The 25721-nt window shown below is 41.7% G+C and overlaps 2 protein-coding genes across 3 annotated transcripts in view; both read right to left on the bottom strand.

Annotated features, from left to right (window-relative positions):
- PPARGC1A (PPARG coactivator 1 alpha) overlaps positions 1–11869 on the bottom strand; it is a 367272-nt gene extending 355403 nt beyond the window's left edge. For both annotated transcript variants that reach the window (XM_066548543.1, XM_066548544.1), the window contains exon 1: positions 11724–11869. In XM_066548543.1, the coding sequence (XP_066404640.1) occupies positions 11724–11810 (87 nt within the window). In that variant the 5' untranslated portion in view covers positions 11811–11869. The remainder of the gene's footprint in view (positions 1–11723) is intronic.
- Positions 11870–20043: 8174 nt separating this feature from the next.
- The window catches only part of DHX15 (DEAH-box helicase 15), a 50353-nt gene continuing 44675 nt past the window's right edge, over positions 20044–25721 (bottom strand). Inside the window, exon 14 of the mRNA XM_066548542.1 lies at positions 20044–25721. Coding sequence (XP_066404639.1) covers positions 25604–25721 — 118 coding nt within the window. The 3' untranslated portion in view covers positions 20044–25603.

Here is a 25721-nt window from a genome sequence, read left to right as displayed (position 1 = left end):
CCCGCTTGCATTGCTATTTTACAGTTGCAATAGTCTTAGGAAAGTTGAATGCTGCTCAATGGGGTTATTGTTCATTCAGACATGAAGGTTTAGTGGCAATTCCAGAGACACTTCAGCACGCTTGGGGTGTCATTGCTCCATACATTGTGCAGCCCCAGTATGTGCACAGGGACAACATCCTTGCTTCAGGATGCTCTAATGAACAGATTTCCATTTCATATGACAATTATTTGCAACAAGAGTAACAGAAATTCAACAAGTTTGCTTGTTTAATTTTTGAGAGCAATTTTTGTAATTTATCAAATTTAATTTTTTTAATTAATTTTAACATCAATTGCTGCTGTTTGTTTTTTTCCATATTTTCTATTTATTTTATACAACAATCAAGAACAAGAAGAATTAGAAAGGAATCACAAGACTAAAACTTTCTTCATGTGAAAAACTCTCTTTTCCACAAAACTAGGTTGTCTACCAGCAGACTTAAAAATAGACAGACATCAATGTTAAAGGTACAAATGACTATAATAAACACAAAAGGGAAAGTAGTATCTGAAACATGGGAAATATTTTTCAGTCTTCACCTAAAGAATTCCTTTCAGAGATGAAAGTCAAAGATGAAGAAAACAAAAAATTTAGTGAGACATGTGTTAAAGGTTGGCCCATACAGATGTGAAAAGACTGTGGGCATCCTTACAAAATGGTAAGATAGCAATATTAATACACAATATGCACCATGATAAACCAATCATTTTTATTTTCCATTTTTTGCCTCATTGTATTAAGTATTTCTTCTTTTCATTTTTAACATTGTTTTTAAAGCTAATGTGCAATTGAAAGGTTCTTTTTATCGTGGATATACCCAAAATTTTCTTTATAATGTTGTTTGTTTGGATCTGTCCAAGTTCATGTTCATAAAAAGACCCAATTTGTTTTCTAAAGGTATCCTCTAACCTCACAGTAAATAAATTAAAAAATAAAGTATTAATTTAAAAAAAAGAACCAATTCATAAATGACCCCTAATTAACTTTACTTCCCAAAAAAGCCACACATCTGTTTTCACAGTTGGACATGATTCAACCACTGGTAACCAGAAAAAAGCCCCAGCGTGTTAAAATATTCTGGCCAAAAACTGACACTCCAGCAACGATGGCTACTCTGCCAGCACAATCTGAGCAGCTGTTAGGACAACCTTTATTTATACTGAAAGGGCATGAGACTTCCTGATGTTATTACTATTAAACCAGCAAATCTTATTGGAAAGACACCACTGGTTGAAAATGGACAATGCAAAAGCACAACATGCATTTTACCAATCAAGCAGATTATAATTATGTGAGAACAGTGATGTATAATAATCCACTCTTTACCCACTTTTCTACAACACAATCTGCAGGGCTCAGCTCCTAGAAAAAAATTCTTTTAAATTATTTTTAATACAGCTGTTATTATGAGCGTCAGAAAAATCAATTAACAATGCTGCCCTAACTCTTTGGGAAAAAAAAGGACTTAGATAAATAGAAAAAGATTATGCTATTTCTTTTACAGCATTATTCTTATTCTGTAAGTGACATCAAAGAGCCACAACCCCCTCCTGGTTTTTTCCCCCCTCTTTTGGCTTTGACATCCCACAAAGAGAAAAGTATTCCTTTCACTGTCTCTTGTATAGCTGGAGCATCCAAGCTCTGCATATTGTTACCACTTTCTATCCTTGAATATGAATTATTTTAATCCTCCAACAATTAAAGTCTTTTGGATGAAAATTAAAAAAACGATGGGAGTGCAACCTTACTTTTGTTTTGCTAATTTATTTGGTCAGTAGTTCATTCTGTCATTGTTTCAGTGTGTGCATGTCCTATTTAAATTTTTTTTTTTTTACCATTACATGTTTACACCCATCTTTTTTTCCTTTTCTTTAAACCTGGAGTTTCCCACTCTCAAATGTATTTCATGGAAGGCTTTCTGTAGTAAGTTTGCATTTTAGAGCACAACCTATGCATTTAATCACACAGCTTTTTGGTTGGGAGAAAAGTAATCATCTTTTATTTGTAAAACCATTTTAAAAAGAAGGAGAATGAAATGCCACAGGAGAATTGACCAGGTCTCCTTGATCTCCTCACTGCTTTCTTGCTCCCACAACCACAATTACATCAATACTTGTAATGTATTCAAAGCATGGCAAGTTCTTGACAAACAAGATGGAAGCAAAGTTCTCTGTCCTCAAGCTACAGCTGTTGAAGGCCCTAATCCAATACACCACACATCCATTTATAACCTGTAAGCAGTTCCCTTGACTTCCAAGGGTTTACTGTTGAGAAATTAAGTGGTCTGCTGGATCAAGGCCTAAGCAAACTGAGACATGTAGGTATCAGGCAGATATAATAAGAAGTATCATGAATGACAAGTCAAAGTTGAGCAGATATATCAATTCACAATGTCCTGTTTAACTCAGAAAATATAATTTAAAAAAGAGACAGAAAAAGAAAGGAAATGGTTGAAGTAAATTAACTCATTGGAGTGAGTTTGTGAGTTTTACAATCCAAATAAACCTCTGACATTGTGAATTGCTCAGTCCAGGGAGCCTGTGACAACTGTAGATATGTTTTATGAAGCCAGGCCCACGTTCCTAAAATGAACTTCCATCAACTCTTCAGGAATCATTACACCAGACACACATTCTAAGCTTCAAAAAAGTTCACTGCAAACCAAAGTATCATAAGACTGACCTGCTCTAGCCCAAGTCAGTTTGCTCTGAAAGACAAAAAAAAGGACCAAACAAATAAACAGACTTATAGTCAAAATGAGAAGGCAAGTGAATTTTTACAACCAACAGCTGCCTCAAAAATAAAATTAGGAAAAATCTCCATCTTAAACAATCAGCTCCATGGTTTCAAAAGAAGGCTAAAAGGCTGACTACAGGACCCTGAATTGCAAGCTATACTATTCCCATTCTGTCTTTTTTTTCCCCTTAATTACTTCAATGTTTGGTAGAGTGAAGCAAATTAGAAAATACACCATTAGTCTTTTTTTAATTATTAGAACAATAAAAAGCTATTGTTCATCTGATCTACAGACTGATCCAAGTATGGCAGCAGACACCAACCTAAAGAAATAAGCAACAGATGAATAGAGTGAAATGCAGCAGAGTGATGAATGGGGTTTGAGTCAGTTTGTTCCACAGTTTTCCAAGTGCAAAATGAGATTACACTTTTTTAATAATTAGACAACAATGGCTTTCAAGAAACCAGGTAGATGAAAGCCTACATGATCCTCCTCAATGGGCTCATGACTTCAATGAGACAAAGGGGAAAGCATGAGATAGCAAAAAAGTTCTTGTTCAGGGAACCAGCCCAGCAAGCATCAAATCCAGCATCAGTAATAAACAAAAAGAGGTGGTATTAATGGTAAACAGGGAAAAACTAAATTATGCAAAGGCTTTAAAATGACAAGAGGTGTAAAGTCTACAGTATTAAATGAAACAAAGCATGGACTTCAATTTGTATTTTTAAGTAAGGGTAAGAGAGTAGGTAGGGGCAATCAAGACACTTTGTACCACCAGGGCTTATATTGTATACAGAATGGATGGATACATTGGGGTTACTGTGAGAAAAAGGCTGATTAATTCACAGTGACAGAAAATCATGTAGGTGGTGACTTTAGGGTCAAAGCTTTAGGGGATCAGAAATAAACAAATATGCCAGCCAGTATGTAGAAAATCATCAGAATTTAGAAATAGCCTCTTTGAAAGGAAGGGGTTGAAAATGACACTTGGATTACATCCTTTAGACATGAGGAAGGTCTCTGCAATGGGAAGAGACTGAGTGTGATTCTGGACTGTTTCTCACACTGATTTTGTCTGTGGATTGGTATTTTTCCAGGCTTGAATAACTCTGTATAATACAGAAGCAGATCACAGCAACTGACAGTGGAAAACTTCCTTTGTGAAATTCACACTAGGAAACTCATTAAAGTACAAGATATTACCTCCCCCTACAGTAGAGACTGACAGCATTCACTCATTCTAGCAACTGCAATAATGTCTCTTCTCTTCTTTATCCTTCTAATATCCAGAACATAGATCATGAGGTCAAAAGTGGCAGAAAAATTTACATCACCTTCAGCAGGCTTTGCATACAGCCTACAACACTTACTCTTAATTCTTCCCTCCTCCACAATTTCCGTCGTAATCTACTAATTCTAGAGTATTGTGAAACTCTCTAATCAGCAGCAGCAGCAGCATGATTTGTGGTTCAGTGCTACCCTTCTGGAACATTTGTACAGGTGAATATAACCATAAAAGTATGAGAAAAGCTTCATACAAGGACAACAGAGGGAATCTACAGTTTAAAAAATCCATATATTTTCTGGCATGTATTTTGTGAGGGGGATGATTAAATATTCTATAAGCAATTAGTAAATTGTCAATAGAATTCAATAAATGTTGTTTAAAAAAAAACTAATTATTTGTTACAATAACCACCAACTATTGCCATTTTGTTTGTGAAGGTTTGTAAACTACTTCCATTTGAGAAGTAATTGATTCCATTTTTATCATTTGCTCAAGTTTATGTGGTTGTTCACATCCAAAGAGATGATAACATCTATTTGCAGCAAATTATACATTAAATTCCTCATTCAAAGCTGTAATGGAAAACAAAACGCTAATTTGTGCTGTAAACGGAAGTACAGAATCATAATCACTCATTGTTAACATTAGGAACTAAATTGCTCTTGCAAATAATAAAATGGGTTAAAAATGTGGAGAGCTTTAGCAAGCCAAAGTACCAGGGCCTCTTATTCACTCGTGTTATATTACAAGTGATGAAATGAACCTTTCCTCTTCATGCCAGCACAAACTGCCCCTTTTTGAGGGAAAGAATAATGGCTTTATGATTGCAACATAAGGGTGCATGTCAGGTGACCTGTTCTATCCACAAGCCTCCAACCAGCTTCCCAAATACGGGCTTCCATGCACTCTCTGCTAGACAAACTCAGCTGGATGCAAGGACTGTCTACACAAGCAAGTATTGTAGAATTGTAAAACTGGAAAAGTCAGAGAGCTGGTGGAGGACCCGATGTCTATGCTCCATGCTCTGCACCACACACTTCAAGGTATGGTTTGATAATTTAACTCCACCCTAGATCTGATCTCATCTCCTTAGCTGAATATAAATTTGTTCAAATGTTCTAGGGGTACTCCTGGAACACATCTCTCAGTCCAGCTTTATCCAGAAGGAACTCTGATCAATAGCAATGAGACCAGCCTACGACACTAACCAAAGCACAGCAGCGTTGGGATGAGCACAGCACACTCCTGCCCTCAGGAAAAGTGCTAGCGTAGACACACCTCTCATCATTTTGGGTCACAGTGAGTTCACATGGAACTGCAAATACCCAATTTCTCCTTCCAAAATTAGCACCGGTGTCACAAGTGCTATAACCAGAGCAAGGGTCGCTCTCCTATTAATCTGTCTTCACCTTAATTTTACCTTTAGAGAGGAGACAGTAACACACAGTGATGTAGCAGAAGGAGAATCTTAACTGCCACTTGTAGAGAGCACAGAGCCTAAGACAAAAAATACCGTAAAATTATTTGGCTTCTGTCCTTTTTAGCAGTTTTACAGCCCTATAAGTTTTAAATGTACAAGGAGTTTTGCTCACACAGCAGACAGACACATCATAGGAAATTAAAAAACCACCGACACATTAGGACTGTGCACCTGCTCTTCCACATTTCATTAAGCCTCCACACCTAAATGTACGTCAGGTTCTCTCCTCTGTGCATCCGTTGTGCTGGTATCCCTCAGTGATACCTTCTGGTCATGGCGAGACAAACTGGATCACAAGCATCCACACCGCCTCAGGAAAAAACATTAAAAAACCCATTAACTTTTGGTGAGTCAGATCAGATCATTAAAATCTAAATTATAAGTGCCAGATAATATGTTAAAAAAAAAGGTAAATGTTTGTAAATAAGCTGCTATTTGTTATCAAGGCTTTCCTAGCTTCTATTGTATAGCTCAAATCCATGTAAAATAGCTGATTTGCCAGCCTTTTCTGTTATTAGTATTAAAAAAAATATAATTATGTTATCAAAAAATGAAAATTGCTTTTTAGGTGACCAAAAGAAAGTTCCACTTCTTCATGTAGTAAATCATTTTACTGCTGCACTTTTATATTTAATACCCTTCTGCAGTACCCATTTATCTCTACACTAGCAAAGTGTACACATTGATTTCCTATGGTCTCTCTGGAAGAAGGTTCTGCTTCCCTGATGATGAGTACAAAGGGTGGATGACCCCATTCTCATTCCAATGCAAACCCTGCACTTTTACATTTCTGCTTAGACCACATGAACATTTGACCAGCTAAGAACTCCCTGCCCTCTTCCTTCAGAACGCATTGCTAGAACTACTGACATTCTCTCCTGAACAAAACTGTATTTTTGAAAATCCCATCTCATGTATAAAGCACTGAACAGCATTAGTTCATCGCAGCCATAACTGTAACTCACAATCTGCACATGAGTTTTTCCTCTAAAATTAGATACAACAATAATACCTTGCCCATTTTCTGCATGGGCTTTAAAGTTGTGCTATTGTGCTCTACTGTGTAACTATTCAATTGCTGTTCTCTGGGGCATGAGGAAATGGTTCATTCCGAGTTTAAACTGTGCTTTTTTTGTGAGATGAACCTGCCATCAGAATACACTTTTCAAAGCTACTGTGTGGAATGAGCAATTTAGGCATTAATCACTGAAAGAAAGAGAATCATGTTTAACAACATTTTTAATAAAGTCCTGTTTTACCTGTTACCTGTTTTTAATAAACTACATCTTTCTCATTATCCTATCATTTATCATTTGCTGGGATGTCAAGAAAATAGGTGTCTTCAGTTTCACTTTCATTTCTACTGCTATTTTTTCAGCTTTGTGCACGAACACCCCTTGGAGTCAGGAAAACTTCAAATCCAGGATTCAGTCTTTTTTAAAATGACATAGTATTTTCTGTTAATACTAAACCAGGATTGCATTTTTTTCTTAACTTATTTAGTTTTGACAGTCTTCTTTTAATTTGCACAGATGTTACAGGCTCTGTTAAAATGTAACTTCAGTTGAATGATTGTATTATTCCATTGGTTTTCACCATCAAATAATGTAAAACTATTGACTGAGTCTTTTTCCATTTAAGAAAAACATCTTCAAAAACCATAAAGTGCACTGTCCAATCTTGTACAGATTGGTATCTCTCATACATAGACATACTCAATATATGCTCTACACATGCAGGGCATTAACACAAATTAATCTAGCATAATGCCAAACCTGCGTAGATTTTGTGGTTCTACTACTCAAATAACATATAAGAAAAAAAAAAAAAAAACAGAAAAAATGGAAACAAAAATAAGTCAAAAAGTTGTTTTGGTCAATTGCCCCTGAGAAGTGGCCACTGGTCATACTCTTAAGTAAAAGAATTTTACTGAGAGTAAAATTCATAAAAGCAATATACTACACTCAGTTCAGCTCCTTAAAAATACTGGCAGAAAGCTACACGAGGGCACTTCTGTCCGTGCTCATGTAAAGACAAAGAGGCAACCCACAAGGCTGGCTCTTAGCTTCATCTTTCACTGACTTACTAATACCCACAGAATACATTTTGCCCAAATATGTTGTACCGTGCACTGCTATGTTTGAAAACACAGGACAAAGAAAATGGTGCCAGTTACTAAGTCCACGGCTGAGAGTTGCAGGGAAAAATCTCTGAAATAATGACATCAATCAGGCAGCACACTCTTCATTTTACTTCCATACTGCAAGGATTTTGACGTCAAATTAAAATAAGTATCCAAATTTATGTGTTAGTCATAGAATTTCATTCACAAAAACTACATTTCAAATTATTTTCAAGCACTTCCCAACCACACAGATTAGTAACACAACAACGTATCCAATCCTTAACTGGAGAATGAAAAATAATTAATACAAATAATGCTGCTAGTTCAGCATAGACAGGTTATACCGAGAAATATTACTGCTCTTGCGAGGCTGAGTACCCCTTGCAGCACTTAGAAATAGCTGTTATTTACTCATGACTACTAATTAAGAAACAGATGTAAAGAAAATTTCCAGAAGACACATTCAGGAAGGTTCCAGCAAAAATAAAGAACCAGAAGTGACAGTCTAAAAATGAAGAACACAGAATAAATCAACAGGAAATCTGAAGGATATTCCTTCATCTCAGTTTTATACACACTGGCAAGACAACATAGGTAAGTTTATGCAACCACAGTTCAAAGTTCTCAGGATTTAAGTCTACAAGTTTGACTGCTCTGAAATTTAGCATAATGGTTAAGTCCCTGTACCACAATAACTCTAAAAAAAGACAGCAAGCTTCAGGAGAACACTCAATCTTTTTGAAGTTATCCTTAATAATGCGAAGTCTTATTTGTAACTAATATGGAGCCTTATATTCGGGAAGACTATCTAAGAAATTGATTCAAAACAGACTTCATAAAGTTTCTAGACATGATTTCTCCATTACAAGCATTTTTGTGATGCACTTTGAAATTTAATATGCAATGGAAAAGCTCCTTCCAAGAATATTACCAACAAATCATGCATATAAGCTTGTGCTTAAAAATGAACTGCAATAATGCACCAAAATATAAAGGTTGAAACACATCTCTCAAACTCCCTGAATTATAAAACAAACATCAGAGCTCTCTTCTCACAGCTGCCAGACAGTATATTATGCTTCTAGAAGTCACTGTTCTGTTTAACCTGACTGGTTCCATTGTTGAGTTGTATTTTGATTACTTGTACTCTCATTAAAGCCTTGAGATGCCAGGAAAAGATCCTCTGAGAAAGCTATGGCTGAGCCGCGATTGATATTATACAAGGGATCCTTTTACCTCGTATAAGATGTTGAGAGTGCATCATATTGATTTGGAATAAAAAACTATTTTTCCAGTAGTCAACCCATCTTCTCATATCAGCACTTTTTTAAAAGTTTTTCTGTTTGCTGTTTTGTTTAAAACAAAACAAATTCTATTTCGGCTATGTTGCTAAATTTAGCAAGAAGGTTTGAAAGCTTTTTTTTTTTTAACTCAGTTCAGGTAAAAACAAACAAACACGAATATGGCTGACAGTCAAGTCTGAGCCAAGTCTGCCTTTTTAAGTGCTAAAACTTGTAAGGAAAATGTATTTGCAGCAAAATCCCATATTCATTTTGATTTCATATTCAGACTAACATCTACCGCTAATCCTCAGCTGATGAATTTGACTGATATAAATGGTAACGTAATACGCAAAAGATGAAAATAGAAAGAAGCCTTGAGCACCAGAAAGAATATGTGTCTTAAAAATTCCTCTCATCTTCACCCTGGAAGCTCTTGCAAGCTCATCTGTTCATCCGTTGTAATGCTATGTAATGATTACACCTTCTCCTTCGAAACACCTTTCCTAATCATGCATATTTAATTCAACTTTGTGTATATATCCTACAGTTTATATAGTTCTGCTATAAATAGACCTTCTGCATTCTGAATTATCTCCCGCGTTTTCCCTTAGATACAGTTCAACACTGGTATTTAGAACAGATCAACTCTGGATTTGCCAGCAATTCTTCCTGCTTCCATTGTGATATAGCTTGCTCTCCTGAAAGGGGATGCAAGGGAACCTATCATTTCACCATGACATTCTTTCACCGAACTGTTTCGCTACAGAATGAAACTAACTTTAGATAAAGGAGCTGGTTTAAACCTGATTTTATTGTCTGCGTTCCTAAGCATTTTCCCCCTCTGATGGTTTCAAAGGAGTCTCCCCTGTAACTGCCTGCCTTTTTATACCAGGCATGAGCCCTTCTTAAATCCCAGTGACTTGCATGGGCTCGCATTTAGCAGGACAATAACGCACGTTCTGTGCTCATATGGGCACACCGGCACCGGTGTGTGTCCTCGGTACGTGCGGAAGAGCCCACGCCGGAGCGGGCTCGGGAGCCCCGGCCACCCCGAGCCCCTGCGAGCGCCGAGCTCGGCGCCAACTCCCGCCGAGGCGGCCCCGGCCACGCCGAGCGCCGGGCCCGGAGTCCGGGCAACCCCGCCGCGCTTCCGAGCGCCGGCTCCGGCCGCGCCCTCCCGGCCCCGCCACGGACCGGCCAAGCGCCGCTGTCCCCGCCGGCCGCGGGGCTGCCAGGGGGGCTCCGGGGGGCTCCGCCGAGCCAGAGGGGCTCCGGCGCGCCCGGAGACGGCGTTTCAGCGCCGGCTCTATGCCTGATGCGTGGCTGGTCCCCACACGAGTCCCCCTCTCCTCGGCGCACGCCAGCCTGACTTGCTCCCCGCCGGGAAGGCTCTGCCGGCCGGGGCGGCACACCCGGCAGGCGGCTGTCCCCGGCACGGAGCGGGCGCTGCCGCGATGGGCCCGGCGGGCTCCGCTCGCACCGGGACACAGCGATACGTCTTTATTTATTCGGCTGCCTCGGACGAGCAGGCTGTCAGGGCTTCGAGCCCCACAACGCCCGGGCTCCCCGGCCGGCCGCTGCCCAAGGGCGGCCCCGCTCCTCGCCGCTCGCAACTCCTGGAGCAGGGAAGTGCGCGCGGCGTCTCCCTGCCTCGCCGTGAGGTGTAACCTCAGACTGTTCACTGCTAGTTTGGGGGTCTCAGTCGCCTGGAAATTGGGGTCGTAGGGCTGCACGTTTTCCCCTGAGCTCAGCGGGCTCTGTCCCCCGCAGGGGAAGCGGGGAGGTGACCCCCCTCGTCCCCCCGCGGGCACCACCGCCCGCACAGCCCGGGGCGCCTCTCGCTCGCTCCGCGGCCCGCTTCCATCCGCTGCCCAACTTTTCCTGTCACGCCAGCGCCAGAAAACCCCTTCCCCACGCACGCACGCACACACACACCGGTGCAGTTTATAAATGACAGTTGCCTGTAGACTTTCACCAGACAAGCAGCGGGGGCAGCAGACTACAACAGTTATTTAATTAAAGGCGCTTCGGAGGCTCCCAGAATAGCTCTCTACCTCTGAGGCGCGATTTCTGGTTTCCCCCCGCTCTCCCCCACCGCCTCGCCAGCCGCCCCCCGCCGCCCGAGCCCCGGCGCGGGCGGGAGGGACGGAGCCGGCCGGCGTTACCCGGCTGCGCGCTCCGCATTGCACAGTCATCAAAGTTAAGTGCGTGAAGGGGGATCGGGGGTGAATTACAGAGAGAGATGGGTGAGCCGAACTATTTCCACCTAGGCAGGATCCGAAATTACGGATCTGGACGCGTATGCAGCCATTTCTGCGGGAGGAGGCAGCGGGTGCGGGGAGTCCCTCTCGCACGCAGCCTGTCACTCGCACCCTGCTCCCCCCGCCCGGCTGCCTCAGCGCGGTCCCTCCGTGCAGCCGAGGGCAGGCTCGGGGCACTCCGATCGAGTTGCCCGGCTGAGCCCCGAGTTGCTCCCGGGCAACACAGAGCCCTCCGCGGGCTACGGCTCTCGTTCCTTAGTCCTCCTCACGCTCCTCTTCCTCACGGGAGGGGAGGGGGCAGAGGCAAGGGGGCTGAAAAGCACACGGGAAGAGGCTCTTTTCTCTCATTTCTTTCTTCGGCTGATTTAGCCCCCCCAACCCGCAACAAACATGCTGAACAGAAACACTTCCAGACCCTTCCTGCACACACTGGCACCACCTTCGTTTTCCCCCGAGGAGCCGGGCGGGCGCAGCGGCGGCGAGCGCGCAGCACCGGCCACCTCTTACCTGGTTGTAGGAGGTCTCCCAGGAGGAGGTGTAGTTGTAAAAGAAGGAGGAGAAGCAAGCGTCTTCCGACAGCCCGCAGCCAGCCATCCTCTGGGCGCAAAACCTCTTCGGGAAGGCACGAGCAGCCCTCGCAAACTCTTGCCTCTTGCGCGGTCGCTGCCGCCGCCGGCGCTGCCCCCGCGGAGCGGTGCCGACAGCTTCGCGCTGGCGGCGGCCGGCGCGGTGCGTGCGGGGGAGCGGGGCTGGCTGGCCGGCTGGATAGATGGATGGATTGCTGGGTGGAGGGATGGAAGCACGGGTACCGCGTGTGTCTGAGCGTGTGAGCGCGGCCGTTCGCGGCGGCACCGAGGGGCCGGGGCCGGTCACGTGCGCGCGCTCACTCCGCCGCCGCCGCCGCCGCCGGGGACGGGCCGCGCTACAGAGCCCGGCACCGGATCACCAGCGCCGGGCGCCCTCGCCATCCCCGCCCGGCCCCGCTCGGCAGCGCGGCCCCTGCGCACGGGAACGAGGGGGCGCCTGCGGAACCTGCGGCCGCACCGCGGCGGGGAAGGAGCGGGCAAGTGGCGACGCGCGTCCTCCCCCGCCGCGCCGGGGCAGCGCCGCCGCGGGCGGGCCCGCCCTCCCGGCCGCGGCCCGGCCTCCCCGCCCCGCCCCGCGCCCGGCCCCGCCGAGCCGAGCCGAGCCGAGCCGAGCCGAGCCGAGCCGAGCCGAGCCGAGCCGAGCCGAGCCGTGCCGTGCGCGCAGCCCCTCGGCCCCGCGCCGCCAAAGTTGCGGCTCCGTCCGCAGCCGTGTGGGCACGGGCTCGACACCGGCGCCGCAGCCCGGCCGCTGGCGGCCGAGAAGAAGGGGGCGGGAAAACCGATGGGAAACTTCTCAAGAGCCGTCCAGGCAGGTGCGGCTTCCGCTGATTGCTCCTTTCGGGGGGTGTTCGCCTCAGCACCCGGCCAGCCCCGGGGCACGGGGGACCCTCCCGCCCTGAGCAAGGGTACCACTGACGGCGCGTAAGCCGTCGCTAAATTGCTCATCGGACACGGCGAGGTCATGCAAAATATCATGATCTTAAAGTGTTTTCCAGGAAATTAGCAGAAATAGATTGGATTACGTTGACTCCGCTCCTTGAGTATGCTTTATGCTGCTTGCAGACCCAGTACCTCGAGCAAGTACCTCTGACAAGGGAACATTGTCCTCATCAGCTAACACTGATATCACAAAACTCAGCTAATTGTGAATGTAAAGCAAATAATACAGATGGTACTTTTTTTCCGAATAACTGTTTTGTTTCATATACAAATATATGCTTTTAACTCCTAAAAATTACTGTGTTTGCTTCCAAAGCTTAGCTGGGAGAGAGGGGAGTTTGGTGAGCACCACCCAGTAGTCATAACAGCCCACAGCCATCAGTAGAAAAGACTAGACACATTTTTGTGGCACAACTGATCAAAAGTCCACTGAAAGTCCTCACTTCCCCTCACCTGGCACTCCTAGGAAGAAAACACCATTTAGTAACATCCATGGAATCTTTTGGTCATTCCACTTGTTGAGAAAACAACTGTGGCACGAATATGGAAAGTATGGAATCCTGTGAAACACACTCGAGCATAGTAGAAACTCCCCTTTTTCACATGAGTTGACTTTGTCCAAAAGAAGGCTAGCCAAGAATTCATAATCCAGAGGAACACTTGTGACAGACAGCTCTGTCCCAAATGAGGTCAAAGAGCCTTTCATCCTGCCCTAAACCAGTTAAAAGTACATCATGAAGAGTCCCAGTAACAAAATGTAGAAAGCAGATCAGAAACAAGGTGTTCACTGTGCTCACAATATTTCTCAGATTGCTCCAGTATTTGCTTTCAGAGACTTCATCCTGTTTAGGCTGCTCATCAGTGACCCACAAAACTCACATGGCCTAAGAATTTATTTCAGCTTTTCAGACAGCAACAATTAAGGCATAAAATTCCTTGTCACTTCACCATCATTCTTGAATTTCCCATTGTCTGAGGGGTCAGTGTTCAAAGCATCTTGCTTCTAAAATTTTAAGCAATTTCACCTTGCACATTTCATCTTCATATCAAGTCTTAGTGCATTCTATTCTGACTATCTTTTTCCTTCAAACATGGTTCCTCATCCTGCTGATAACCATTTGGTCTAGCTCAAAATCTCTTCATTTGAATTTCAGAGAGTTCCTCTGGGGGACCATCACTGGTAGGAGGTTAAGCTTAATTGCACAGTGATCAGTTAGCAGTGGAGATCCTGGTGTAGTCTTTGCTGGTAGCTGTGAACTACTCCCAACCTTTTCAAGGCCTCGAAGAGTGCACTTCTGCTGGCAGCAAAACAAGACCTGAAAACTGACAGTCTTATGTGTTACTCCTGCAGACCACTTGTAGTGTTGTCAGTCAACCAGCCATTCCTGAAATGGACAGTAATCTCTTTGTCTGCTGTGTGAATCGGCTCACTAACATCCTTGTCACCATCATGGTGGTCAAGTAAAAGAACTATATGCTACTTCTATTACTACAAGTGTGTAACCAAACATAATAAAATCCACAAATAGCTCTTGTCTATTATCCCATCCCAGTGCACTAACAGGTCCATGGAAAAGATGCTAAAAGTGTATTCAGTTCTGTAGACAGGAAGAAGTAAAGTGGAGATAAACTCTTGTAAAGAATTTAGGACAATGGATTGGTGAGGGCTGGAGGCAATAGCAAAAGCCATAAAATGTTTGAATAACAAAAGTAATCTCAGGATAACCATTAATACTCCATTGATGCTGAGAAAAAAAAAGGCCTGGTGAAGTTGGAACTGAGAAAAATCACTCAAATATCTTACCAGGTACTAGATAAAGACTGTAAAAGTACTAGAAAAGCATCTTATTAAATATAATCTAGAACTTAATTTTCTTTGCTCTTTGCTTCCATGTTTTCATCTTAAAAAATTTCAAAGTCTAATAAGATAGAAACTTTTCTTGGAGGAGTAGGAGAGGGGTGGAATGTATTCCCAAAACAGACTTTGCAGGGAAAAAAAGAGAATCAGGATGAAACTTTTAAATTAGACTGGTCTTTCCTTCTCACAGACAGCAAGAGGCTGATGCATTGTGTTTGGTTTGGCTGGGATACAGTTAACTTTCTTTGCAGTAGCTGGTGTGGGGCTGTATTTTGGATTTGTGCTGAAAACTGTTGATAACATAGGGATGTTTTTGTTATTGCTGAGCAGAGCTGACATGGCATCAAGGTTTCCCTTCTGCTCCTCATCCCACCCCACCAGTGAGGCAGCTGGGGGTGCACAGTGAGCTGGGGGGACATAGCCAGCACAGCTGACCCCAACTGACCCAAGGGATATTCCACACCCTGTGGCATCATGGTCAGCATGTACAGCTGGGGGGAGAAAAAAGAGGACATGTTTTGAGTGATGGTGTTTGTCTTCCCAAGTCACCCTTCTGCGTGATGGAGCCCTGCTCTCCTGGGGATGGCTGGACACCTGCCTGCCCATGGGAAGGGGTGAATTAATTCCTTGTTTTGCTTTGTCTGTACACATGGCTTTTTCTTTATCTGTTAAACTGTCTATATCTTAGCACATGAGTTTTCTCACTTTTATGATTCTCTCCCCCATCCCACTGGAGGTGGGGAAGGAGCAAGTGGCTGTGTGGGCCTTTGTGGCTGGCTGGGGTCAGACCATGAAATGCAGCGAGACCACACTGGGCCAAGAACTCTTTGAGACAAGAAATAGATCTTGGTATCACCAAGTGCCAGAGACCTCCCAAAGAGGAAACTAGCATCTCCTTGTTACAGGCAAAAGCCAGAGCATCTTCCTTTTCTTTATGCAGAGCGATCTCTTTAGAAATTTCTTGAATAGCAAGGAAGGCTTCTAGAGGTCTTTTGGTTTGAGAAGCACATGGAGAATTTGAGATAGAAAAGCCATTCCTGTGTAACTTATATGTTCCATGTAAGAAGACAGATTATCAGAACAATCCCAAGGAATCAGGGTTCAACTCAGCTGTAGCCACTAAACTAGGATTCTGTAACAGAAGATTCTGTAACAGAAGGTTCTGTAACTCCATGGCAGTACATTTTGTTTAGGTAGCTTAGTGTCCCTCCAGTAATGAGTGTAGTATCTAAGCTGACTGCTCTGTTCCCCATATTTTTAAAGCTTGTGATCATAAACACTCCAAAATGTTTTTGAGTACTATTATTGTATTCACTGCTGTCATTTGTGTTAGCAGATGTGTTAACTTTACCTCATTTCATTAGTTGAAAATCTCTTCTCAGAGGGGAAGTCTATAATATCAGAAATATTCTGAAATAAAGTTAGAAGCTGTCCATCTATCTTATTTGCACATAAAAGGGAAAAAAGAAACTACTTTCTTCATAGCCTATTCATAAGTTCATAAAAAGTCAATTAAGACAGTCCATAAAAATTGAAGAGGAAAGGCTTTAGAAGTCCACTGATAGGTTTTCTATTAGGCTAATATCTTAAAGCTTCCTTAGCACTTTCCAACAAATCACTTTATTTAGCTTTTTGAACACCTCTGGAGCTAGGGATTACATCTTTTTAATATTTGAGGAGATAACAGTGTAAGTACCAGACCCTTGGAAAAGTCAAGCAACATTGTTAGACAATGTTTATACAAGCAATTAGCCCCAGAGGAGTAAAAGCCTACTTAAAACTGAAATAAGTGGAGATTTCAGAGTGTTTAGGTGTCTATTTAACTTTAAAGATAACTTGTGTCTGTAATACAAAAATGTAAGATTAGACATAATTGAGAATCAAACTACAAGTGGATGAAACACAGAAACCGTGGTCACCTCTAAAACATCTTTTCAGTGTTCTTTTTTTCCACTGGCTTTTTACTGCATTCTAAGTAAAATCCAAATAGCTTTTTTCACCTTAACATGGCCTACACAGCCCAGTTCCAAGCTGTCTGTGAGACCTGCAGTTCCCAGAACAGCTTCTGCACATTGGATTCAGCAGCCTCAGCCACAAGAGCCATGGGTGCAGAGTTTCCAATATTAGGATAACAGCTCAAGATTATTCAAAATACAGCTTTTCTAAAGTATCCTAGGACACCATTCCCAAACTTCAGCCACACAATACCATTAAAAAATACTTGTGGTTACTGTGCAAAACAAGTGATATCCTTATTTCAGAAAGCTCAGTTACACCAAAGTCACCAGCACTGTCTCCAATCCCAGAGCTGAGTTCAGGCCTCAACTTTTGAAGAAGAAAATCAAGGCCTGGAATGCAACTCATTTTTTTAAGTTTGCTAGATGGTGAAGATTGCATAAGCTGTTGTGCTTCATCCAAAAGCTAAAAAAATAATTGAAGCTAGACGACTGCTAAGATGGGATAGCAGCTCCAAGGAAAAAAAAGGACAGTAAAAAGCTATTTTTTTTCAGTGCTGCTACATAAGACCATCAGAAATGAGTAACAAGGTTCTCTAAAGCCATCTAGATGCAAAGAGCAATTGAAAATACTCCACTGCCAAGAAAACGGTCCATTTCTCAAAATGTTTTGATCTCACCATCACTCTATTATTTGCTTTGCCTGAGTTTAGATTCAGTTGCTTGCTCTTCATCCATGAGCTAATTCCATCTAAGCATTGGGTCATCATGATAATTGAAGTTACATGAAAAAGGCAACTGAATGAAGTAAAGCTGATTATTCAAAAAAAAAAAAAGAAAAAAATGACAGGAGTTTTAAAGCTAGATTACATGAATTTTACTCATCTCAAAAATGCAGGAAATTATTTTCCCCGAATTTTGCAAGATCAAGTGTGCCACTGATTAAAACTTTGTCTACTGAAGTGGAAGAGCAGAACACTGATGAGTTTGATTGTCCTGCAAGCAAGATATTTTCAATGAGACTGTTAACAAAATGAAGCCACTATGATAATTTAATTCCTAGTTCAGGCCTTCCAGCAGCTTTTCAACATGAGTAATCTCCATCAGTTCAATACCCCCAAAATTATAAATAACAACCAGTGAATACATGCCATTCAAATGTCAGCAGGCATGAACTTATGAGGTAGTTCATAACTTTTATAGCCTCATCACCAATTAACAATGTAAATAAATTGCTAAAACCCTATCAGATTATAATTTCCCCAAAATAACATTCCTGTGATTATGTTTGCATGATTATAGTTATGAAGTAACTAATCAGAGCTGGGGGGAGAACCCTAGAATAACCCAAATTAGCAGGAATCAAGATGGTTAGCTTGTCATGAGTCCCTGCCTCCAGTGTAAGTATCTTTACATCTGAGAACCACCCCCCAGCCATTCTGCCAGCTTCTGGGCACATTTGGCTCATTAGCAAAGTACTGAGTGATGAAAAAGGAGTGGACTCAGCATTATTTTATTGGCCACAGTAAAGATGTTGTCTAAGGAGGGATGTAGTGAAAGGTGTGAGGAGATCTCCTCAGCGCTCAGATAATAAAAAAGGCAGGAGGCTACAATCAATTCAGCGCATTATTCAAAGTGAATTGATACAGCAGTAGCACCTTCCCATCACAAACTGTATTACAGATCCAAACAATATTTAGCTCCTCCTTTGGCACTACATGCTGTATCACGTGGGAAGGAACGTGGAGGAGGGAGGAAAACAGACTCCCAGCCACACGTAGTAGAACTTGGGGAAATTGCATTTAACTGTCTTTTGCACAAACCCAAGAAAAGCTTTGATCAATAAAGAATTCCATTTTTACACAAGAAATGCCACAAAGAGGCAGCAAAGCCTCAGAAATAATTGATAGATGTTTCAAAGGGTTTTGACAGAACACTAAGTTTCGATTTCTTTAGTGACATCACATTTGAGCCAATTAAGAAAAACAAACCTTGTTAGGAGAAAACCTAGGAACACATTTGTACCAGAAATGGTTTTGCAGCTTGTATGCCCATGTCCTTTTCTTTACATATTGGCCAAAATCAAGGGAAAGAATAAACTGGGTTTTTTTAAGCAGGTTTTTTAATGTTGAAGTTTTTTAAGTAGTAAGAACAAAGATTTGCTGTTGACTTTGTTCCTCATTTAGGAAGTTCTACTTTGAGTCTAGAAAACCCAGCATTTATAGAGTTGTTTTTATGATCAAATTACTTTGCTAAAAATAAAAGCAAATTAATTTCTGAGACCTCACTGTACCTAATGAGAGATCTAAACTTTAGTCTTACATCAAGACATTAGACTACAAACATTTGGAAGCTTAAACATTACTTGCAAAAAGAATATCCATTAGAGACAATTATTTTGTGAAGAACAAATGTGATTGAGATCTCAAAGGAAGATTTTCCTATTCACTTTTCCTTCCATAAGTCTCCTCAGAAACAAGCAGGATTTCTGTAGGCTGCAGAAGAGTCAGAATGACCACATTACTGTTCAACTTTGTATTTGACAATGCTTGAGAATGTAGAGAACAGACATTTGAATAGTGTTTGGATTTACATAGCAGCAAGTCCAGCAAGGAGCCTGAGAGCAAAAACACGTTAACACTGGCTTGCTTACAAGGAGAAACTGTTCATTGTCCATAAATTTACAGAATATTAAATGTCAGTTTTCAACAAACAGGGTACATATTGTGAACATCAAGACTGGAATTTTAAATTCTTGCCAATTCTTGTATTTGACTTCTGCTCTTAATCAAAGTATGTGTTTAAAATATGTAGAAGTAGCAGTAATTTGAGTTTACTTCCATTATATTGTATCACCAGTAACACATTGGAACAAAGCTGTCAATGCCCTCTTGGACAGCTGCTTAGACAAACATGTTGTGACTCACACTGCTTCAAACCTGCTGCTGCTGCACAAATTGTAAGCCTTTCTGTACAAATTGTAAGCCTTTCAGGAAGGGTTCAAAGGGCATTTATTTCTTTAAAAGAACAATACTATCCATGTCACAGTAAAGGCTTATCAGTTACTTGTTATTCAACATGCAAAATGAAATAACCTCAAAGATACCATCCTAAGGTTTAAAAGGTCAAATTAAGTCTGTGAGTCTTTAAAGCAGTACACAAATTTTGATAGTAAACACTGGCATCTTTATAAAGCTGAAAAGGTTAATATTTTTGAGGTTAAAACTGGTTACTAATATAAGAAGTGGTTTGACTGCACAGCTGAATATTTAAATAGACAAAGCATTCAGGAAATACATCCACCAGTACACTCCACTCAATGGAGCCTGGTAAGAGCTGATGCTCTAAGTGTTTATTGTTTATGCTGCTGGAAGCAATGAGGCTGGGAACATTAATGGAATAGGCTCACAAAATAAACACTGAATTCAAATGGAAGGCAAGAGGCCTACTTTAGCTAAAGGAATAAGACCAACCCAAAATAACACATGTTTAAAGCCACAAGAAATATTTATTATCAGCATTAATTTGTGCTATGTTTTATTTTTCTATACAACAAAACTACTGCATAGCTTTCACAGCTGGAAGAACCACTCAGAGCTGAGATGTACACAAATGAAAATTATTTTATCGTCTGTCCAACATACATTCAGTGTTCCTGAGAAACCACTATATTCGCGTTGAAACTGCAAGATCAAACACCTACAATCAGCAAAACTAGTCTTGTTATCTACAGGAATGTTATTTTACTGCCGTTACCATATTTAGTTTAATCCCTTGATAGTGGAAGCTTGGATCTCCTTGATGCCAACCACTTATCTCAAACACATCAGTTCCAATTAAGAGGCAGCCCAAGCTTGTCATTTGTGAAAGGAAAAGAGAAGAGAGGGGCAAATGCTCTCATAATGGCTTCATTCTGGTTTTAAAGCTGCCTGTTTGAAGCTTAAAAATAAGAGACACCTGTATTACTGGGAACCAATGCTCAATTCTAGGAACAGTTCCAGGAAGCATACATACCCCAAAACAAAGCTACCAGTGTCAGAGGTACTAGTAGAAAAACGAACTAGGCTGACCATTTTTCCCTCTGCTTCACATAAATCTAATGTCACATACATAGTCATAAGGTTAAATAAATTTAGGTCAATAAACTACAAGTGTAAGTTAAATAATTTTGAAAGGTCAACAAACTACCAGAGTAAGATTATACTTCTAATAGTAAAATATGTTTATTATTAAAACCCTCAGCTGTTCTAAAACCAAGATAAATGTCTAATCTTCACGAACTACAGTAAGTGAATAAATTCGTGTACTTTACAATATAACCCTCTGCTTTCTACTGTTATGGTGTGCTATGGCTTTTTATTGCTATACATTATCAGCAATGAACTAGAGCAATCTGATTACAAATTAATAATTGTAGCTGGACTGGATGGCAGGAAAACTCTTTGCCTTTTGACTTCTGCTATGGTATCTTTTCAAATGAAACCAAATGGTGAAAGCTAATGTCAGCATTTTTGCTTTAAACTGCATTTCTTATGGCAAATAATGAGCAGTTTTCAGTATGCACCATGTAGCAGTGCAGGATGCAAGTTACATGTCACAAACCAATGCTGTGTCACAAGCCCTGATCCAAAAAGGGAGGTGGTGATCAGACAAAACTGACCAAAGTGATGCAGAACATACTAACCCAGGTTGGCCCACACCAGCTGCTCTCTGCCTTCCATGAGTGGGCAGAGGTACAAAGAATGAAGACATTTCCATAAACCTCAAAGGAACGTCAGCACCTGTCTTTAGTACTGCAGTACCTACAGTTCTCCCAAAAGCAAGAGTTCAGGGGCTTTTATGGCATCAGAACATAGCAAAGCATGGACTCACCATTTATTCTGTTCCCTGACAAAAATTCTAATCTAAACACAGTATTAACTGGTCACTTCTTTGTATCTCCATAATGAAGGTATGTACCTAACCACGTGTACTTAGCCGTTAGTAACTACCTGTGTCTAACAAACCTAAACACAGCTGTTGTCTCACACTGATACTAGCCCTTTACTGCTCTGAGGTATTACACAGCAGCACAATTAAGACTGAAGACTTCCTCTTTTCAAAAAATATACTCCTTTCACTTAGTACTGTTTTCTTGTCATCTAATCCATATTCTGTATTTCCAAAAGTCCCACATTATAAACAGTTTATTATATACAAACCAAGTATTTTCAAAAAGCATCAGAATGTCTCTGACAAAAAGATCACTCTAAGTAAACAACACATCACTTTTCCTTTTAGATTGTTCCAAAGCAGATAACCAGTTAATCCTAAGGAGCAGTTCATCTCTACTCCAAAACACATGTACACCCCTGACTAGCAGTCTGAACACTCTAGAGTGGTGTCAGTAAGGCAGGGAACACAGCAGAACAGCAAATGTTGCAGCTGCTGGGGGCAGCTCTGCAGTTCATTTGGGAACCCTTGCTCCACAGATCAGCAAAAAGAGCCCCAGTTGTGGCTTTTCACAGAACAGAAGCTGAATTTCTATTTGACACCAGCAAACTCTTGATTTCCAACTTTTCCCCTTATTTACTGGCTGCATGCTGTGTAAGTAGGTAAGTATAAGCAGCCAGAGCTCTGACAATGGAGAGCTCTGAGTATTTCTAATGTTTAAGAGGGGGGCAGTAACCTCCTTACACTCATAGATAAAGCAGTCTAATTTCTATCCCTCCTTATTGGTCTCCCTTTTGTTTCTCTGGGCAACCTTTTTTGACATTTTTCCCATCAGAAAAAAGGGAACAAGGCTTTATCTTTCAACACTGAACTTTAAAAAACCCAGAGCTACTCTCAAACCCAAGTTCCTCTGCGTGCATCTGCTGTACCCCTGAGACAGCAGTACCTAAGGAGGTTGCTCCTGATAGTTCCCCTGTAGGAGTCAGGAAACATCTTACTTCAAGAAGCCCTGCTGTACCTGTCACTACTCCTTCAGAGATAGGTAGTGACTCCTTAGACATCTGGCTCCCCTCCCACTGCTATATGGCTCTAAAATTACATCAAAAGTGAGATTTGCAGCAACTCTAAGATATCCACAGTGATTCAAGTGAGTCTGTGTTTCTGCCCTGAACCCCTGAATGGCCTCAGCTGAGATCAGTACTGCGCAGAGAACAGACTGCAACTCCAACCCTGGGGCCATTCTCCACTACTCAATTCTTAGCAAAAGACTCCATACACAGCACACACAGTCCCCTGTAAGAAAATGCTTTAGTCCTAAACTCAAGTATTGCAAGTGCTTTGTGATTCAATACAGGGGTGTGTTTTTCAGGAATACACAAGTATCAAATGCAATAGGTACCCCAGGTGTCAAGGTTTCCATGTCATCCTGAAGCACTATCCCCCAGATTCCAACAGCATCCCAGCAGGAAAGCTGTTTCCCATTGCTTGCAGGAGGGATGGGGGCACCCAGCCTGCTCTGTCTTCAGTGACAGCTGGGACACCACCAGCCTTCCAATTAAGCCCAGGTGTCACCAGCTTAATTGGAATGTGGCAAGGTTGCAGAGCTGTCAGAGGACGTGAATTTGGCCAGTAGTATTTGCATTCCTAGTAGCAGAGTGAAAGAGCCCAGGTCAGCTGTCACAGCCCAAGCTGAGCTTGTGGGTTTGACAATTTAAGGAAAAAGAAAACCACCAAAAACAAGCCAAAGTCTTTCCTGTGTCAAGTTCCACTCACAGCCATAGCCATCTGCTCCCCATCCCCAAGGACCTAAGCTAGAGCAGCTGATGCCAGCTGGTTCTGGGGTCCCTGAGGCGTTTCAAGCAGAGAACTGTCTGTGGCCCTTGCCAGACCTAGGCAAAGTCATGCAGAAGGTGGTTCTACACCGTTCAGCTGAAGGCTGCACACAAACACTAGAGCAATTCTTACCTGGGGAGCAGCCAGTTTTCAGCACTGCACAAAGCAGCCCCCTCTGCTCACCACACAGAGGATAAGCAAGTCATCAGGAAACCCCACATATCATAGGGGTTTCCTAATACCCAAGTCATCCTACTAGAGCAGCAATTTGCAAAACCAACATTTGCACGTTCAGGAATATTAGTTTGAAAAGCTGCTTAAGGAGTTCAGAATCCCTGTTTTAAATAAAACCTCTTCTAACTGCAGTCAGAAAACACAATCCAATTTGAAATTTTATGCAGAGTGAAGCTCCTTCCTTCCTACTGAAAATGTTTTGGTAGGGTAACAAAGTCCAGACTCATCCAACATTCCCTCTCACTTAGCAAACCCAAGACAGACTCCCAGGTCTCACTGGATTATAAATCCACTCAAATTTTAATCTTCTGACATCTTTATCTTCACTATTACTATTTTAGGTCTTAGCAAAGTTTTCAAAACTTCTCACCATCATATAAATTAAAAAAAAAGTTGGAACTGGAAGAAAATCCTCCAAGTATTCAAAGTAACTTTATAGTCCTCTGCTGATTTAAATAGGACAGGATACCCCAAGCATCAGTGCTTAAAATTAGTCTGAGGTTAGTTATCAGCTCTGCAAATGTAACCTATTTTTGCTTCAGCCTTACAGCGGCACAGCTCTCTTCCTAAGGGAACCAGTTTCAGCAAAAGCTGATCCAGCTGCTCCTTGCCAGAAGGACCAAAGCTCAGTGTATTCCAGGGGGAGGGAAAAACAGAAATCTGATCAAATACATTAAACCACAGAATGGCTTGGGTTCAACCAGACCTTAAAGATGATCTAGTTCCAACACTCCTGCCATGGGCAAGGACACCTTCCACTAGACCAGGCTGCTCAAAGCCCCATCCCACTTGACCTGGAAAACTCTAGGGACTGAGCACCCACAACTTCCCTGGACAATCTGTTGCAGTGCCTCACCACCTTCACAGTGACAAATTTCTTCCTTATGTCCAATCTCAGTCTACCCTCTACCAGAGTAAAACCCTTGCCCTTGTCCTGTTACTGGTAAAAGTTTTTACCACAGGCCCTGGTAAAAATCCTCACTCATACTTCTAAAACCTCTGGAGGTATTTTAAAGGTCACAATAAGATCCCCTTCCTTTTTTTCTCCATGCTAAACAATACCAACTTTCTCAGCCTGTCCTCCTAAGAGAGGTGCTCCAGCCCTGAGATCAAATTTTACTATAAATTCTTCATGGGATTATGCTGTCAAATCATATTTCACAAAAAATCACTACAAAATTACAATGGTGCAGTGTGATTTGATCTACAGTGTCACTTATGCTATTGCTTGTGTTGATCCTAAACAGTACCTGAACACTTCCCAGCAGAGCAATTTCTACCTGGCCACACACACTTCACTTTATAGGACACGCTACTACAGTTCTGTCTGAGAAATACTTAGGGCTATGTTGGAAGAAAGCATTCTCCTAACACATCTGCATGCATTCTGAGTTTTCCTAAATAATTTTAACAAGTTTGCAAGGGATGAACATTGTATGCATCATATTACATCATCATTGTGCTGCTTAAACATCTGTATTTTTAGTATTAAAATATTAAACTACTGCCATGTCAATCAAACAGCAGTTTAATGGGAGACTAAATGGGCTTCTCATATTACAATCAAAACAATAGAAATACTGACATACTGTGGCACAAAATTAGTATAAATAGACTTTATTGAAGTCAGTACCCTTGTACTGAAGCCAAAGATTGTGTCTACAGAAGCACAAGTTGTAACATTTCACAACTTCTAAAAGGAATGTCAACAATTACAACGATCATGCATACCATGGTCGATAATCACATTTTTAGAAGCATTTTCAACCATTTCTAAAGAAATGCTTATAACATTGTTATATATAGAACTACTTTCAATAAACTGCAAAACATTGATTAGCTTTTCCAGTATGAGCTACAGTGTCAACACAAAAGGGAGGCATAAATGTTTAATTTATGAAATCAGAATGGAATATTTACTGTAAAGAAAAATTAAAAAGCTTTCAAATAAAGGCCATTATTGAACCAAAGTGAAGAGCACAACTTGAACTTTGAATCCTTTCATCTCTTAAAGCTGTCCTCTGAATAACTTCAGTTCAAAGCATAAATTCAGTACTGTGAGTATTCCTTGGACTGAAGTTTGGCAATGATGCGATCCAACTGTCTCTTTGCTTCGCACTGTGGAAAATTGCTCATGTCATAATATTGAGGGGCAATTTTCACCAGC

The sequence above is a fragment of the Molothrus aeneus genome, chromosome 4 (assembly GCF_037042795.1).
Source record: "Molothrus aeneus isolate 106 chromosome 4, BPBGC_Maene_1.0, whole genome shotgun sequence".
NCBI lineage: Eukaryota > Metazoa > Chordata > Aves > Passeriformes > Icteridae > Molothrus > Molothrus aeneus.
Note: the sequence above shows the minus strand (reverse complement) of the source record. Positions and strands in the feature narration are given on the sequence as shown.